This window comes from Delphinapterus leucas, chromosome 8, assembly GCF_059928025.1.
Source record: "Delphinapterus leucas isolate spDelLeu-1000000601 "Yukka" chromosome 8, BTC_Dleu_Yukka2, whole genome shotgun sequence".
In the NCBI taxonomy this organism is placed as follows: Eukaryota; Metazoa; Chordata; class Mammalia; order Artiodactyla; family Monodontidae; genus Delphinapterus; species Delphinapterus leucas.
This window is the reverse complement of record NC_143136.1, coordinates 34670570-34690465: the sequence shown is the minus strand read 5'-3', so window position 1 is coordinate 34690465 and position 19896 is coordinate 34670570. Positions and strand designations below refer to the sequence as shown.

The window sequence follows — 19896 nt, the reverse complement described above, 5'->3', positions numbered from 1 at the left end:
TCCACACTTATTAAAATATGAAACACAGGGCTTCCCTGGTGGCACAGCAGTTAAGAATCTGCCTGCCAATGCAGGGGACACAGGTTCGAGCCCTGGTCATGCTACGGAGCAATTAAGCCCGTGAGCCACAACTACTGAAGCCTGTGCACCTAGAGCCCATGCTCCGCAACAGGAGAAGCCACCAAAATGTGAAGCCCGCACACCTCAACGAAGAGTAGCCCCCGCTCACCGCAACTAGAGAAAGCCTGCGTGCAGCAAAAATAAATAAATTCATAGGAAAAAAAAAAAAGGAAAAACACTGTTGTAACACAGGATGAATCTTAACTAAAAGAAAATCTTACAATTATTCAGCAATTAATTAATGACCTGAAATAAGCTACGTATTAACATAATTAATAGTAGTCCAAGTGATTAATCATAAGTTCATACTTAAGTGGTTTTTACTGACTACAAAAACATTCCTGTGATTTTTAAAAGCACTTTATCTTTCACTGAAACGGTTAACAGCATCTATTTCTACAGTCTCTGGCACCGCCAATCTTCTACAGGTATAAATAAAAATCTGCCTACAGACTTCCCTGGTGGTGCAGTGGTTGGGAATCCACCTGCCAATGCAGGGGACACGGGTTCAAGCCCAGGTCTGGGAAGATCCCACATGCCGTGGAGCAACTAAGCAGGTGCGCCATAACTACTGAGCCTGCGCTCTAGAGCCCGTGAGCCACAAATACTGAGCCCACGCGCCACAAATACTGAAGCCCACATGCCTAGAGCCCATGCTCCACAGCAAGAGAAGCCACCGTAATGAGAAGTCTGCGCACCACCAACGAAGAGTAGCCCCCTCTTGCCGCAACTAGAGAAAGCCTGCAGGCAGCAAGGAAAACCCAGTGCAGCACTCCCCACCAAAAGAATAGATATGAGATCCTATTAAAAAAAAAAAAGATCTAATAATGTTTTAAAAAAAAAAACTGCCTACAGACGCCAGCAATTAGAGAGGTGAAATGCTCCTCCTGCATTACTCCTTTTCTCTACTGTCTTTAGCCTGTTTCTTTTAAAACTCATATTAGTATACATAACTGGCATAAAATACAGACAGAGAAGACTGCCCTAGAAGGAAGGTAGTCAGAGAGAGACTGAGTAGTTGCACAGCATAAGAGGAAGAAACAACAGGAAAAAAAACCAACTATCATCACCAAGACACAAAACCAAAAGAACTTCCCTATAGGGCTAGTTTTGGGGTTTAATATGTCACAGGAGAGTACCAATTACATGTGAACAATGGCCATACCTCTAATTTTGGCAGGAAAATGGTTTAAAAATCCCTAGAAAGATCATTTAACTACTCTGTAGGCAAAATAGTTACCACCACATCTGGGCCACTGTGCCTCAGAGAACATCTATGCTAAGATGAATGGGCCTGATTTAAGTTAGGCAATAAAATTTTAATTTTTATTCCTAAATTTCAAATTAAGCCAAATACTTTTTATTTATATCTGTGTATATATCTGTGGAGAAGGGTGTTATGAAATTTTTTTAAGTTGAGGGCAATATAAAACTCTCTCTTGGGCTACTGAAGCAAGGGAGAAATGCTGGAGTGAGAAAAGAAGAAAAAGAGAGAAATTAATATATAAAAGAAATCCAGTGTGGTAAGAAAAATTGAGACATAGAGAAGAGAGAACACAGGTATCAAGGGAATTAAAAGAAGACAGAAACCTGACGTTACATTTCTGATATATAATTGAGCATTTTTAAAACAGTACACTTTTTTTTTTTTTTTTTTTTTTGCGGTACACGGGCCTCTCACTGCTGTGGTCTCTCCCGTTGCGGAGCACAGGCTCCGGACGCACAGGCTCAGCGGCCATGGCTCACGGGCCCAGCTGCTCTGCGGCACGTGGGATCCTCTTGGACCAGGGCACGAACCCGTGTCCCCTGCATCGGCAGGCGGACTCTCAACCACTGCGCCACCAGGGAAGCCCAAAACAGTACACTATTTTTGAGATACCAAAAGATAATTAAACCATAGCACCAACAAGTACTGTCAAGAACTTGTCAGGCATCCCACTATACAAAATTTTTTGCTTCATTTGTCCCACTACTGAATTTTATTACATTAAACAAGACAAATGATAGCTTAATGTCAAACATAATCTAAAACACTAAACTCAATTTTTAAATCAACATTTACTAAGTGCCTTGCTAAGCACTAGAAACACAGTGATATGTGAAACAAATTTCCTACTTTAACAGAAAAAATCAGGCAAGGTAGCAAAATAAAGAATTTTATACCTACACCAGCTTTTCATTAAAAAAACCCATCTTTAATTATGGTATAACTGTTACTACTACTATTTATAATAATAGTGGTAAACATTCGATAAACACCTCAGGAAACATGTTGGGTTCTTCTAATTGCTTTCAATCCTACTAACAATGTTTTATTTCTGTTTTACAGGACGAGGCAACTGAAGTCAAGATATTAAGTAACTTGCTTAAATTTAAAACAGCCAGTAAGTGACAGTACCTGATTTTAAACAAAATACAAGTGATTCCACAGGCCAGGCTCCGTCCTTCAGATTCTAGTGATGGAAATGTTTTTTTAATGATTTTTTAAGGGATAATACTTAGAGGAATGAGCACTGGTGCAGAAGAATATTTATTTTTTGTGAGATTCGATGTTTCGTGAGGTACTTTGGTTGAGGTACCTCTCAACTACAAACTTAACTTTAATATGTGGAGCGTCTGTTTACAGTGACTACACAGAATATAAGAATTCAAAGGGCAGGAATTTCAATACCAGTGTTCTAAACTGGGCACCAGGAGAAAAAAAACAACAACAACAGAATAATAACGTTTAAGGTATTTAAGAATTCCTTAGAAGAAAAAAGTTCCATAAATAATGTATCAAATACATAATGTTTTATCAAATGATTAAAAATAAATTAAAAAAAATTAAATGCAAGGCATTCATAAATATCAGTCAAATAAAATAATTAGAAAAACAAGCCATAAAATATTAATAATGCTATCAATTATGTTTCACCTACTTTATAAAATGCACTACCATCAATTACTTATTAATTACTGTACTCAATTACCGTACTCAATTTAGTTAATTCAAATAAGTTATTCAAGAGACATTTAAATTTATTTTCCTCTAAATAGTCTTCAAGTATTATTTCAGAGGACTTTAAAAAATACTTAAAATTTCCCAAACTATCATTTTCCACTTACCAAATTGTAAATTCCTAAAAGTAGTGCTTCAATGCAACCATTACTCTGTCTGTCTCGGCTAACTGTAAGCCGTAAATAAACCCACATCAATTCTGGCAAGAACTGCAGTGTGAACCTCTTAAGTCGAACTTCAGAGCTACGGTAGAGCTCAAACAGCTGGTGGCAGACAGGCTCCAGGAGCTAAGAAGAAAATAAAGTGCATCAGTTATTTCCATTCTTTTGGCTGTAACTGTAATTTTTTTTTTTTAGGCACATATACTTGTATAATATTTTTAAAATAAATTCTCAACATTAATTTTTGCTTATTCTGAATCAATGCAACCAAAACCTCAATCTCTATTTATACTCAAGAGACTACACATTAAACTGACCAATCCAGTAACTGTAAGAAGTACTTTGTGCCCAGATAATAACAACATATCTTTCAATACACTGTACTATTAAACTTATTAGATAATTAGTTCTTTAACCAATGTACTACTTTATATTTAGTGAGTTTCCTTTTCTGTTATTACCAAACCTTACTATCCTCCATTTTTAAAAGTTTCTATTGGAAGAAAATAATTTCAAATAATCTTGTTGGAAATAAACTTTAAATCTCAACTTAAGACTATGATTTATACAAATTATATACCACTCAGTAGATAAAGGGACTTGGCAATACATAATATTTGGACATCCAAAATGTTAGTTAATATTTTAAATACATACAAGTAAAACAGATTACTTCTATGTTTTAAGACTGACAAATTCTACTAATTATATTTATTGGAAAGATTTTGAAAAGGAGGAAGTATAAGTATACAGAAATAGCTTTTCCAATGTTTAACTGGATAATTTTTCATATGATATCATACAATATGACTTATAAGGAACTTCATAATCTTAAAAACTGAAGAAAATGAGCAGTTTAAACAAACCTCCCCTTTTCCCCTAAACTTGTACTGCTAATTTAGACTGGTTTTGTTAGAATAACTGCAGACTTCACAAAACTGGCTATAATTTTAAAATGCATATAAAACACTGAGAGGAAACTATAAAAAAATTTAACAGTAGCTTTTGTTTTGTTTTGTTTTTAAAAAATTTTTATTGGAGTACAGTTGATTTACAATGTTGTGTTAGTTTCAGGTGTACAACACAGTGAATCAGTTATACATATACATATATCCACTCTTTTTAGATTCTTTTCCATATAGGTCATTAGAGAGTATTGAGTAGAGTTCCCTGTGCTATTCAGTAGGTCTTTTATTAGTTATCTACTTTATATATAATAGTGTAACACTAGCTTTTAAAAAAAAAGAACAATTCAGTAATTTATATGCTTACTTCTATTCTGAATGATTATAATAATATATATATACACTTGTATATCTGCTTGAATGTAGTTATATATGTCTGTAATAATCTAGCACTCTAGAATAAAGTCATTACTTTCAAAATTTTAAATTAAAAGTCAACAAATCCTATGTTGATTGTACAGTTAATACACTTAGATGACTTAAGCTTAGCTCTTAACAAACAACTTTAAAGCTAAAAAAATTTACACGCCTAGTCTAGTAACTACTAAGCTCTTTATATGAAATCACTCTCATAGGATTTAAAATATTAAAAAACATTCCAACTCTCCCCTTACACGGAAGTCTAGACCAGTCAGACAATTTGCCCAAGGTTACAGAAATTAGTAGCAGAGAAAGACACCAGAATTCAGATCTTCTGACACCAAGCTGATGTTCTCACTATACCGCATTTCTTATACCAGGATGGAAGTGGAGGAGGAGGTGAGCGTTGTTTAATTACAAATAGTGCAGTCCATGTAGTGCCAATAACGAAGTAATAAACTTTTGAAAATGGTCAACTGCTGGCAACTTTGTAAAGTACTGACAACAATATTCAGCTCCTTAGGACAATTAAACATTGTTGCTCTCATAAATTTATGTATTAAAAATATATGTCCATGTTTCAAATCTACTTTCCTCTTTAGTAAAAGACTCTAAAATTGCCTTCTCTAAATTTCACTGGCCATGGTACAATTACAATTTGTCTATGTCATAAAGACCTTATTTTCCTTCCTCAACAGCAAGTACATTGGCATGTAGAGACTATACTTTAATAAGCATTGCAAAGATATACAGAGTTACCAAAATTATTACTCTGCTTTTTTTTAAAAGGAGGGAGGAGTAGCTGGCAATCCAGTAAATTTTCATCAACTCCACTGCAAAATAACACTGTTAAAAACCTGCCAATGTGCTCTGTTAAAATCTTTAATTCTAAGCATATGTTATCATGCCATCATGTTCTCAATTTTTCAGTGTCAGAAATGACCTCCCCTAAATGGTGCTATCACCCACAGCAAAAGGTGTTAAAAATCATTATCTTCTCGTTAAATAAAAGCTTAAGAATAATTTACACCTTCCCCAAACTTAGCAAATAGTTTTGACATGATAATTACTAAGAGGCATGCCATATGATGAACGCATTGAGAGCAGTTTGGGTGGAATAATGGAGACTGAACCCAAATATGAGTGGGTTAAAGAAAAAATATGAGGTGAGGAAATTGGCACAAGAAGACAGAGACTATGAATAAGCAATACTTTATAAAGTTCATTGGGAAGAAGGACAGAAAAATGGGGTAGATAATAAAATAGGAGGCAAATCAAAGAAGGTTTTTTAAAAAATAGAATATGGTTGTTTATCATATTCCTTTCATCAGAAAGGAAAAAAAAATCAGTGACAGGGACTTCCCTGGTGGCACAGTGGTTAAGAATCCACCTGCCAATGCAGGGGACATGGGTTCAAGCCCTGGTCTGGGAAGATCCCACGTGCCACAGAGCAGCTAAGCCTGGGCGCCACAACTACTGAGCCTGCACTCTAGAGCCTGCGAGCCACAACTACTGAGCCCGCATGCCACAACTACTGAAGCCCGCACGCCTAGAGCCCATGCTCTGCAACAAGAGAAGCCACCATAATGAGAAGCCTGTGCACCACAATGAAGAGTAGCCCCTGCTCGCCACAACTAGAGAAAGCCCTCACACAGCAATGAAGACCCAACGTAGCCAAAAATAAATTAATTAAAAAAAAAAAACACTGCTATTTTAAGAAAAAAGGAATCAGTGACATAGGAAAGGGAGGGGATAACTGCAGTAGCAATCTTTGAGGTAGTTAGAGAAGATGGGATTCAGGCCTAAGTGGAAGAGATGGCCTTTGATACAACCTGAGACACTTCATCTACCGAACAGCAGAAATGGCAGGAGAGTGTGGGTAGAGATGCTGGTAGAGTGGTAGATTTGAATGGGAGAATAGAGTTTCCAACTATTTTCTTCTTTTATAATGACACAGAAGGCAAACTGAAAATGAGGAGGAAGGGCAGTAAGTGTGAGGAAAGAGAAGGTATAAAATGAACACTGGGACAGTTGTACCAATGAAATATTATGTGCTCATTTATGATTTTTAGTCCTGCATTTAAATGGAAAAAGTCAACAAAACTGTGTTTTTTCCAGGTACGTTCAGCCGCTCAGGTACAGGCATGAAGTGGATGGCTGGGTTTTATCCAGTGTTGAGATTTTGCCCAAAGAATATGAACTAAGGGAATGACAGGCAAAGGAGCTCAGAATGTTTGCAAGGGAATGACTGTAATGATGGATCAAGAAAATTTAGCTAAGAAAAGAGGCAAGTGAGACATTTGAAGGAAGTGAGACATTTGAAGGGAGGCAAAAGGACAATCAAATCATAAAAAAGCAATAGGGTTAATGGTCTCCTTGAAGTGGAAGAACTGCTAGAGTGACTAAGGGATCTGGAAGGAGGGAAAGGAGAAAAATAAAGCAACATGTTGGTCTAGAGATTAAAACTTGAGCTGTAGTACAGGTTGGCCATGATATGTAATATTAAACTTCTTTGGGAATTCCCTTGCGGTCCGGTGGCCGTGGCCCGGGTTCGATCCCGGGTTGGGGAACTAAGATCTCCCAAGCCGTGCAACATGGCACAGCCAAAAAACAAAACAAAACAAAAAAGAAAGAACTTCTAGGAAATATACTTTCTTAAGAACTTTCATGGTATTTAAGGCAAATTTGTTTCTTATTAGTAAATAATACATTTATGTTTCAGAATATAACAAAATCAGGACTAAAAGGGTTCTCCTTCTAGAACTGAAGTCCAGAATTGCTTTGAGATTCTACAGAACTTAACACTCTGTTTTTCTGAAGTATGAATGCATGGTTAGAATCTTATGACCTGACAGGAGAAAGGATGGAAAGACAGACCTGTTCTAGTAACTGGTTGATTATAATGACTGCTGGGTCTTGAGCTTGAGTCTCTCAAGTTGTAATTTTTCTATTTCTAGCCTTGACAAAGTCTCACACATTAGTATTATGAAGTATGACAATATAAAGTGAGTTAATTCTTATAATATCACAGCTTCCAAAGCATAAAAGAATACCTTTCACATACTTGTGAGTCCTAATGAAAACGACAGCATTTTAGAATCTCATTTTGTATTTTACTATTCTTTTTTTCCCCCCGGTGATTCTTTTTTGGCCGCGTGGCTTGTGGGATCTCACTTCCCCAACCAGAGACTGAACCCGTGCCCTTGGCAATGAAATCGTGGAGTTCCAACCACTGGACCACCAGAGAATCCCATGTATTTCACTATTCTTCTAATCAATATTTATTAAGTGTTCATTATGCACATGATAAAATACTGGATTCTAGGGAATTAACAGATATATATGTTAACAGATATAGAATATATGACCACTGCCCATGAAGAGCTTACAATTTAAAGAGAAAGCATGAAACAAATGCATTTTAATAAGCAAAGCTTAATGTTAAGACAGTGCAAAACAAGGGATACATACATTCAATATTCACACAGAATTTTGAAAACTCCTGACCAAGAAGGATATGCATATATGTCCATTACAATACCTAAAGTTATAAAACATTCAAAAATACATAGCAAGAGAAAAAGAAGCAAATGAATCCTGCGGTTGCTGCTACAAATAGCAACAGATGCAAGCCCAACTGAGAGCCAATCCAAGTTTAGGAGATAGGAAAGAAAGAGGTCAATAAGCAAGCTTTTAGTGATAGTACAAAAATGAAGATGCACTTTAAGTAAAGCTGCTGGTTAGGAGACGATTACCTGAACTTCTTCAAACTCACTCCAGTACACAGCAGAGGCACTCTTGGAGGCTGTATCTGGGAAGATAAGAAGCTACTTTCCTGTGTGTTCCTTTCATTTCATTTTAAAGCATACATGAATCCAGTGGTGATAAAACTGTATGTCATACTATTGTGTTAATGGAAAGAAAATGTGTGTATTTTGTGTAAGTTAACACATAGAGCCAATAGCTGCACCTTTTTTCCCTTCTAGCACAGGCTAAATAATAGGAAACTGTTATTCTAAGTTTACTGATCCTGACTATTTAGGCTTTCTCTGATCATTTTCAAACTAAACTTACAGCAGCATCATTTCATGTTACCAGTTTGACTGAATTCACTAATTAGAGTGATTACACATAGTTCTTTACCGTCATAAAAGGACTGCAAACAATACTTAAAATTAATAAATCTCAATCAGTATATGGTTAAAATTTGGACTCCAGGAAAGGAAACATTCCAGAACAGGAAACAGAGAAAAGTTTCAAATTAAATAAATAATCTACTGAGATGGTGGTCACTCAAATCAAGAATCAAAACATACTGTCCTCAACAGGAACAAATTTAATCAAAACATTAAAAAATATGGAGAGGGAGGTCATGGGGAAAGCCAAAGCAACTATCAGAATGAAAAATAGCAGAAAGAAAGTTTTCCAGTCCCACTGGAAGGATTTAAAAAAAAGAAGGAAAACTGCAAAACTTATATATATGTGTTTTAGTGCACATATTTCATTATGTACTACATTAAAATTACTTTTCTTATAAACTCTCCTACCTCATTATTCGAATCTTGAATAACTTTATACAGGGCTGGTACCAGTGTTTTTTTCCGGTGTAAAGTTGCTGCATAATTGGTGATCTGAGTGTCAGGTAATGCCTAAAAGAAAACATCAAAGGAAACCAAAAGTGAACTTAATATTTGAGAAGTTAGAAACTTTATTTTATATGAGTTCCTCTTGAAAAGATTTATAATTGAGTCAACTAAGAAAAGTAAAAATAATTAATATAAGAAATAACCATGAGAGTTAATAAAACAAATTAGTTAGGGTGTTATACAATTCTTCTAACTACTCAACAATGAGAAATGATTAGAAATCACACATTACACCAAGATTTGCTGAAATGAGTCACCTTATAATCTAGTCTAAAAAATTAGTGTGCAATAAATACTTTTGTTTTTAATGAGGTGTGCATTTTTTTTAAGTCTTTTTATTGAATTTGGTACAATATTGCTTCAGTTTTGCATTTTGTTTTCTTGGCCGCGAGGCATGTGGGATCTTAGCTCCCCAACCAGGGATCAAACCCACACCCCCTGCATTGGAAGGCAAAGCCTTAACCACTGGACCACCAGGGATGTCCCTGAGTGTGGGATATATTTCAATTCTTGTATTTTATGTTCACAAAACACTTATTTCCATAGTGTTTATAAAGTATATAGCTTTCAATCAAATTAATGAGTGATTTTTTAATCACAGGAAATAAAAATATAAGGCACAAATCTCATTTCTGTGCCTTATTAAAACTTGGAGGCTTCCCCTCTTTTATTGAATATATCTTAAAATTTATATATCACCTTATCAATCCATTGATATCAATCCATATCAATTATACTCCAAAGTAGCAAAAACAAGTTTACTAGCTTCATTTTTACATTACCTTCTAGCCATTATTCACATTAGTGCCTAAAATTTTTAAAGAGGTGCAGCTACAGAAACATGTTATTTCATATTTTGCCATTCCTACTTCGTAACTTTTGTTTCAGTTTTTCCATGAACATGTATAACTGAATTACTGATATATAGAATCATATGACACATTCTTATCCTCAATCCAACCTACCTTGAATTCTGATAACCATTCTTCCACAACGCCACGTTCAGATCCCAGCATCTTCTTCTACCTTCTATTCCTCTTTTCTCTCTGAAAGAAAAAGGCACTGAACTTGAGGACAGTGTTACTTACAGGAACTATCAAAGGTAAATGATGTGTGCCTTTCACTAAAGGAGAAACTCATCTAGTGTATATTTTAGATAAGGAGGCTTACTTTTAGACTAGCGTTCAATTAGAACTGTTTATAAGAAATAAGTTCTATTTTTAATGATACGTTTGAAATCTATTTTCCTAATGCTTTTCTATTTTCCAATTATACTCCAAAGTAGCAAAAACAAGTTTACTAAGTAAAATCAAACTGCACATTACCCAAGACAAATGCACAGTCTATGCCTAGAGCTTTTACCAAATATACAACTGGCACATACAACTGGAAAAAGTTATACATAATAGAACACTGTGACAGATTTTTACAAAGGTAAAAAAATTAGAAATCAAGGGTTATATGTACAGCAAACTGATTATAAACATATATATATATTATATGAAATAAGGCCTTTGAAGTAGGTAGATTTATTATATGTTTTCTAAAATGGGAAAATAGCCAGATAGAAAAAGCAAGTTGTACAACAGTATATAAGCTATAATAATTCCACTAAAAATTATATAAATGTGAAAAAGCTGGGAGGAAAAATATATATACTAAACTATTAAGTGTTGGCCTCTGAAGGAAGTATTACTGAGGATATTCTAATTATGTAACTTTGAATTATAAAAAAAAAAAAAATTGGTATGTATTATTTTTTAAGTGAGACAAACAACAGAAGGTTTTTGGTTTTAAATTTAAGGCTCAAAAGGTAACCAAAAGAAAAAAGGAATTTCTTGGGCAGGGAGGGAAATGTCTCCAGAGCAAATGAAATGAAAGTTCCTTTATTAAAAAGACATATTTATCAAAAAGACAATATGTGTCATATTCCATAATAAATTTCTATCTAAAAAAAAGAAATCAGATTTTCTAAACCCCTTCCATTCCCTAAATATCCATATATAATACACTATACCAAGTATTATATAAGCAAGGAGTACAAAAAGGAGTAAGAAATGCCCCTTATTCTCAAGTAGCAAATGCTCTTAAGATGGACTGGTGGATTTATTCAAATAAATTGCAAGAGGAAAAAAGAGACAGCAGATTAAAAGATATGTTAAGAAAAATCAAGAACCAAAGTATGAATCTTATTTGGACTGATTCAAACAATAAAAAAGAGCATAACACAATTGGAAAAGGTTAAACATGACTTATTGTATGACTTATTAATACTGGATGATACTAATTCAAGGAATTATTATAAGTTACTTTTATATTTGATAATGGTATTATAATTAGGCTTTTTACTATTTACTTTTTAAATACAATTTATTTATTATTTTGTCCACACCGTGTGGCACGTGGGATCTTAATGCTCCAACCAGGGATCGAGCTTGTCTCCCGCCCCGCCCCGCCCCGCCCCGGCAGTGGAAGTGTAGAATCTTAGCAAATGGACAGCCATAGCGGTCCCTATAGTTAGGTTTTTTAAAATACTGTTTATCTCTTGCAAGATTCACACTGAAATATTTACTGGCGAAATGATATCTGGGATTTGCTTTTTTAAAAAATATATATATATTTAAATTTATTTATTTTTGGCTGCATTGGGTCTTCGTTGCTGTATGCGGGCTTTCTCTAGTTGCGGAGAGTGAGGGCTACTCTTTGTTGTGGTGCTCGGGTTTCTCATTGCGGTGCTTTCTTTTGTTGCGAAGCACAGGCTCTAGAGCGCAGGCTCAGTAGTTGTGGCACACGGGCTTAGCTGCTCTGCGGCATGTGGGATCTTCCCGGACGAGGGCTCGAACCCGTGTCACCTGCATTGGCAGGCGGATTCCTAACCACTGCGCCACCAGGGAAGCCCTGGGATTTGCTTTAAAATAATCGGGATGAGGGTAGCCAAAGGAGGAGAGTGCATTGGGTATAGATAAAATATGACTGGCCGTTAAGTTGATAACCACTGAAGCTAACTGGTATACAAGTTTCATTACACTACTCTACTTTGTTATAGGTTTGAAGTGTTCCATAATGAACTTCAAGGGGGAAAAATAAAGGATCGCTGAACTAACTCTACATACAAATCATAATATACATGATATAAAACAACGGTTCTTAACCTTTTTTGGGGCGGGGCAAAAGCACAAAGTTACAGACCCCCTTTGATAGCTGAGCAAAACTATGTACTGATCCCTACTTCAGAAAAAGATAAATATGATGCCTGCATGTACATGATTTTACAAATAATTTCAGGAAGTTCACTGATTCACTAAAGCCCATTAATAGATATGGACTCCCAAGTTATAAACTCGTGAAGAAATGAGACTCTTAAAAATAACTTTATGAAATAGAGCACAACTACACTTCCTAATGATAATGTCCTTCAAAGAAGTCATTTTGTAAGGTTCCTATATTTACTACAATGATTGTTCAAATCACTGTCAGAATTTTCTTTTTTTCTTTCAAGTACCAATTAGTTAAGTAGTACTAAATACTCTGTATAACCTAGTACTTCACCTAAAAATGGACTCCATGACATAATTATCATTACTGTGTATCTTGCTCTATGCAAATTACACCTCTTTAAAAAAAATTTTAACTATAAAAAATAAAATAACAAGCCTAGATCCATCATACATTATAACTTTCAGTTATAAATAATGGACTAAATATCCTAAGGCAGTTGCCCCTGGAAGCTTCTCAGAAAGAACTCAAGGAGGCAACTGACCAAAAAGCAAAGGAATGATTCAGTCAGAAATTCATCAATTCATTCCATAAATATTTCTTTCTTTCTTTCTTTCTTAATAATAATTCATTATTATTTTTGGCTGTGTCGGATCTTAGTTGTGGCACGCGGGCTCTCTAGTTGTCCCGCAGCATGTGGGATCTTAGTTCCCTGACCAAGGATCGAACCCACTTTCCCTGCATTGGAAGGCAGATTCTTAACCAGACCACCAGGGAAGTCCCCCATAAGTATTTCTTAAGCAAAAACTATATACCTGCCATTATGCTAGGAGCTGGAAGTACAATGGTAAACAGAATCAGATGTAGACTCACTCTAATGGGGCACTTACCTAGTGGAGGAGGCTAAACACATTTTTGCAGAGACAAGGAGTAAGAAGGAAAGGTACACGAAAGCGTAAAACAAAGGAACCTAGTGCTGATGAAGGTTTCTCTGAGGTAGCACTTAAACTGAGATATCAAAGATCAGTAGGAGTCAAGGGGAATAGTGAAGGAACATTCTAGAAAGAGGGAACCGCATATAAAAAGGTTCTGTGGGGGCTTCCCTGGTGGCACAGTGGTTAGGAGTCCACCTGCCGATGCAGGGGACACAGGTTTGTGCCCCGGTCCAGGAAGATACCACATGCCGTGGGGCGGCTGGGCCTGTGAGCCATGGCCGCTAAGCCTGCGCATCCGGAGCCTGTGCTCCGCAATGGGAGAGGCCACAACAGTGAGAGGCCTGCGTACCGCAAAAAAAATAAAATAAAATAAAAAATAAAAGGTTCTGTGGCAAGAAAATAACATAGGAAGATGTAGGATCTGAAAGAATATCTAAGTGGTTAGGAGCACAGAGAGCAAGGGGCATGGTTGAGGGCAGAGAGAGAGAGGCATGGGCTGATGTTATAATAAACAAGACCTTCTAGTCTACATTAAGTATGGAAAGTGACTGAGGATAAGATTAAAGGTTTGAAAGGCTTACCTGGCTATGATGTAGAGAACACTCTTTCAAAGCTAGCTGCAAAATTCCCATTAGCAAGAAGACTAGGGGCTTCCCTGGTGGTGCAGTGGTTGGGAGTCCACCTGCCAACGCAGGGGACAAGCGTTCACGCCCTGGTCCGGGAGGATCGCACATGCCGCGGAGCAGCTAAGCCTGTGTGCCACAACTACTGAGCCTGCGCTCTAGAGCCCACGAGCCACAACTACTGAGCCCACGTACCACAACTACTGAAGCCCACGCACCTAGACCCCATGCTCTGCAACAAGAGAAGCCACCGCAATGAGAAGTCCACGCACCGCAACCAAGAGTAGCCCCCGCTCGCCACAACTAGAGAAAGCCCACGCACAGCAACAAAGACCCAACGCAACCAAAAATAAATTAAAAAAGAAAAAAAAAAAGAATTAGGTGAAGAATACAAACAGGAAATTCAAAAAAGAAAAAGAGAAAAAGAAGACTAAAAATATTCCAGGCTTGCTATATATAGCACTTGCTCTGAGAGTTCCTACTAAGTCAAGTCAAGTCTCTGGAAGTTAAAAAAAAAAACCAAAATAGCTACTGATAATAAAAATCGTTTTTATTTACAAAGTACCTGAAAAATAAAGTAGGTTCCATTTTTATTAAGCTTCAAATAAAGTATAAAAAGTAAAAGCAATGCCTACATTATTTTCTCTGGAAATAATTTTTTTAGGTATAAATTCTAACATCTGAATCTCCCTTTAATATTTCCCTTTTATCCCAAGTCTCTTATGAAAGTATAAACAAGAGGGGCTGTTTTGTTGATATTACTTACAACATCTCCTTCTACCACCTCATTATCACTAATGAGTTCAGCAGGCCACAAGACTGAGGAAAATTAGACTGAATTTTACGTCCTCTTTGAGAAGTACTCCAGAAAAGGAGGTAAATACTTTCAATAAATATACTACCATGTAAAGAAGAAAACCACAATTTCATTCTAGTGGTGACAGAAAGGACCTATCTTCTGAAATAAACAAAATAGGAACTTAAAAAAAACACACAAAACTCCTTTATTTCCACTGCTGAATTTTAATAATGATTGATTTTTGCTTTTTATTTACTGGAAACTTAAAAAGCTATTCTTCCTCTGTACCACAACTATTACCTCTAATTTTACAAATATCCTTAGCTATAAATATGAATAGTTGATACTCAATTATTAATTTTAAAATAGTTATTATAAATAGTATATGTCTATTAAAAAAAGGAACTTAACCTAACTACCTCCCCCACCCACAAAGATAAACAGAGTTAACCATTTGGTATGTATTTTTCTTCACATACATGTTTACGTATATGCATGTATGTATATGTGTGTGTATACAGTTTAAATATAGTTGTGTTCATTGTACATAGTATTCTATAATTGCTCTTTCAATTCTCAAAAATATATGAAAGACCTATAGTTCAAGCTCACTCTTTTTAATGGGTATAATTAATTATAAGTATAATCCTATAACTTATTTATTTACTAATAAATCTGTTTTCAACTTCCTTATATTACAAAAAAATGCTGCAATACACATCCTTGTACATACTTATGTATTCCTATTGTTATCTTCTGTAGTATAAATTCTAAAACTTGAATTTGAATTTTTTTTTTTTTTTTGGTACACGGGCCTCTCACTGTTGTGGCCTCTCCCGCCGCGGAGCACAGGCTCTGGACACGCAGGCCCAGCGGCCATGGCTCATGGGCCCAGCCGCTCTGCAGCATGTGGGATCCTCCTGGACTGGGGCACGAACCTGTGTCCCCTGCATTGGCAGGCGGACTCTCAACCACTGTGCCACCAGGGAAGCCCTTGAATTTGAATTTTTAAGGTCACAGGATATAAATATTATTAATAGCATATGCAAATACAAATAAATTCTCAAAACCATAATCCATCATATAATTTTAAAGAGCATACGATTGTTACATATACAAAATAATTTCTTCCTGCTCTATTTATAAAGTTAATACCTTAGCACTGAAATCTAAAAAAAATCTAAATCTAAATACCTCAATTTTTCTACATTTGTTAATATGATATATATGACTTTTAAAACTAGAACAACAAAAATCGGTATCAGAACATTCGAGTGAGTACTAGTTACCAAAACATTAAAAATTTAATACACAGAATGCTGTAATGTATTTGAAAGAGGCATGGCAAAAAAGATACCACAATATATTTTACTGTATTTTAAAAATCACTCTGCTTGTTTAGTAAAGGCTTGAATCTTCTAACGTTAAAAACCACATCTATAGTTTACTCTTTAAACAACCTGAAAGTTATTTTAGAATGCAATACGAGATTGAGATCTAACAAAGTTTTCTCCCAATAAAAACTGTTTTCTCAGTTGTTCTAACACCTTGTTTGCATGTCCATTTTTTTCTAACTTGCAACGCTATTTTTATCATACACTAAAAGTCCCACGTATATTTGGAACTATTTCTGAGCTACTTTTCCCATTAATTTGGTACCGGGACTATAATATTTTAATTACTGTGGCTTTATAATGCACTTTATAATAGTACAAGTCCCATAATAATTCTTTTTCCTAAAAATGTATTTTATTATTATTGCCTGCTTATTCTTCCAGTTGAATATTAGACTTCTAATGATAAGTTTCTTTCCCATACTCTATCCTTATCGGAATTAAATTTACAAATTAATTTCAAGTGACATCTTCACCTAATTGAGTTATCCAATACAGAAGCATGGCACTGCTCTTTATTAAAAATCTTCTTTTAGGAATTCCTGGTGGTCCAGTGGTTGAGACTCCATGCTCCCAATGCAGGGGGCCGGGGTTTGATTCCTGGTCAGAGAACTAGATCCCACATGCCGCAACTAAAAGATCCTGCGTGTTGCAATGAAGACCCGGCATAGCCAAATAAATAAATTTTTTTAATAAAAATCTTCTATATGTCTGTATAAATTTTGTGTTTTCTTCATATAGATCAACACATTCAAATTAAGTTGATTCCTAAGTATAATCTTCTGTGGACAACTGGTTCCAGACCCATTGCAGATACCAAAATCCAACAATACTCAAGTCCCAGAGCTGGCCCTCCCTATCAGCAGATTCAACCAACCATGCATTGTGTAGCACTGCATGATTGATATTTATTGAAGAGAAATCTGAGTATAAATGTATCTGCACAGTTCAAACCAGTGTTGTTCAAGGGTTAAAAGTTTATATTTTCCTGCTGCGACTGTGATTCTTTTTCATTATTTCAAACTAGCTGTTGTTACACACATAAAAATAAACACTTTCTTAAAAAATCAAAACGAGGGCTTCCCTGGTGGCGCAGTGGTTGAGAGTCCGCCTGCCGATGCAGGGGACATGGGTTCGTGCCCCGGTCCGGGAAGATCGCACATGCCGCAGAGCGGCTAGGCCCGTGAGTCATGGCCGCTGAGCCTGCGCGTCTGGAGTCTGGCTCCGCAACGGGAGAGGTCACAACAGTGAGAGGCCCACGTACCACAAAAAAAAAAAAAAAAAAAAAAAATCAAAACGAACAAGTTTTTAGATAAATATTTAAAATACTGAAAATCGCTTAAATTAAGACTTCTATGTTTTAGGAAAAATTTATAAACTAATAAGTTATCTTTTTACTAACTACAATGAATTAGAAGGTTTTTTAAAATGTTGACTACGTTATAGAAAGGGATAAGAAAAAGCAAGTACAATTAATCAAAAATGTTTTTCAAATTCTTTACAAAAAACATCAGCACAGCTCTTAAAATAAAAAAGAAAACCAAACATTAGTTTTTGAAAGAAACACAAAATTTTTAAATGTAATATATACTGCATCAGAATCCTTATCTGATATAGGGCCCGGAATATATATTTTGAAAAAGTTTTCCAAGTAATCCCGATGACCACCCTTCAGTTAAAAAAAAAAAAGTATCACATCCACGTTAAATTTCTTATTTTAAATTCCTGTATGATCTCTCCTATAACCACAAATTTGGCACACCAAATCACTTTAGTTTCTACCAATACCATTTTTTAAATGACTGCAAGTTAATTAACTTTAGATAGAAGAACATAGTGGTGTTAATAATAATTATAACCAAAACACTAACATATTTCCCCAATTTTATGATACTAATTTTAAGACAGTAGTTTATTAACAAATTTAAGTAGGAAGTAAGACACAATCCTTTATTAAAATGAAACAAAATGTTTAAAGGATAAGAGCATAAGCATATCCATATAATCACATATGACTTTTAAAAATTATCCTTGGGCTTCCCTGGTGGCACAGTGGTTAAGAATCCGCCTGCCAATGCTGGGGACACGGGTTCTATCCCTGGTCCAGGAAGATCCCACATGCTACGGAGCAACTAAGCCCATGCACCACAACTACTGAGCCTGCATGCCACAACTACTGAGCCCACGTGCCACAACTACTGTAGCCTGTGCGCCTAGAGCCCGTGCTCCGCAACGAGAAGCCAGTGCAATGAGAAGTCCGAGCATGGCAACGGAGAGTAGTCCCCGCTCCCCGTAACTAGAGAAAGCCCGTGCGCAGCAACAAAGACCCAAGGCAGCCATAAGTAAATAAAAAAACTAAACAAGACCAAAAACCCTTACTTTAAAAAAATAAATAAAATAAAATCTATGGTTGAAAAATGTAACGTGGTCCCTTTCTTATAGTTCATACTTCTCCCCCACCACAGCTTCCTATGTTCTGGCCATATTCTCATTTCAGTTCCTCTAGAGCTTCACGCACACCTTCACCCTAGGGATTCTGTGTGGACTGTTCCAGCCTGGAATGCTGTCCTACAATCGCTATTTAAATAACTGGCTCCTTCCAATCCTGTTAATCTCAGCAGGCCTTTCTTGACCACTTTATCTAAATAGGAGCCCTTTCTCCCTTCTCCAGTATTTTCCATTCCAACAAATATGGTTCATTTCCTTCCTAGGGCTTTGGATTTTATCCCTTGTATATTAAACCTTATTGTCTATCTTTCCCATCAGGTCACAAATTCCATGAGAACAGGGTCCTCTTCTGTTCTGCTAGCATTTGAGGGCTCACTATGGACTCAATGCTAACAAGTATATTATGGTATCTAGACATATGACAGGTACTTAATGTATATTCATTGAATCAATGAACCACATAGCTTATATGACCTTGGACAAATCGCTTAAACCTTTTGGGCTTCAGGTCACTACAATGATAAATTACTTTCTAAATCTAAAATCCTATAAATATATTTTAGTACCTTCATTTGGAAAACAGAACAGTACTAGTTACAGAGAAATTTTTTAAATATATGTTTTCTAACTAGAATCAGCATCTTTTAGTATTTAGAGGTAGCTATAAACACAGTTATAAACATACTGCAAGCCCTCTTTTTATTTAAACAGACAATATGGAATTCTGAAAATCATTTCTTCTACTGTGTTACACCCATCCCATCATCTGATGTGTAAAAGCTATATTTATTTATTTTATTTGTTTATTTATTTTAACATCTTTATTGGAGTATAATTGTTTTGCAATGGTGTGTTAGTTTCTGCTTTAAAACAAAGTGAATCAGCTATACATATACATATATCCCCATATCTCCTCCCGCTTGCGTCTCCCTCCCACCCTCCCTATCCCATCCCTCTAGGTGGTCATAAAGCACCGAGCTGATCTCCCTGTGCTATGCAGCTGCTTCCTACTAGCTATTTTACATTTGTTAGTATATATAAGTTCATGCCACTCTCTCACTTCGCCCCAGCTTACCCTTCCCTGTCCCTATGTCCTCAAGTCCATTCTCTACGTCTGGGTCTTTATTCCTGCCCTGCCCCTAGGTTCTTCAGAACCATTTTTTTTTTAGGATTCCATTTATATGTGTTAGCATACAGTATTTGTTTCTCTTTCTGACTTACTTCACTC

At 35.9% G+C, this 19896-nt stretch overlaps 1 protein-coding gene across 6 annotated transcripts in view; it reads right to left on the bottom strand.

Annotated features, from left to right (window-relative positions):
- Nucleotides 1-19896, bottom strand: part of HYCC2 (hyccin PI4KA lipid kinase complex subunit 2) — a 65864-nt gene that overhangs the window by 30184 nt on the left and 15784 nt on the right. For 5 of the 6 annotated variants that reach the window (XM_089916522.1, XM_022567385.3, XM_022567384.3 and 2 more), the window contains 3 exons: nt 10219-10299; nt 9155-9256; nt 3229-3408 (listed from right to left, as the gene is read on the bottom strand). In XM_089916522.1, coding sequence (XP_089772648.1) covers nt 3229-3408; nt 9155-9256; nt 10219-10269 — 333 coding nt within the window. In that variant the 5' untranslated portion in view covers nt 10270-10299. Of the gene's footprint in view, nt 1-3228; nt 3409-8362; nt 8419-9154; nt 9259-10218; nt 10300-19896 lie in introns of those variants that run through there. The other variant, XM_022567388.2, reaches the window with a different exon arrangement.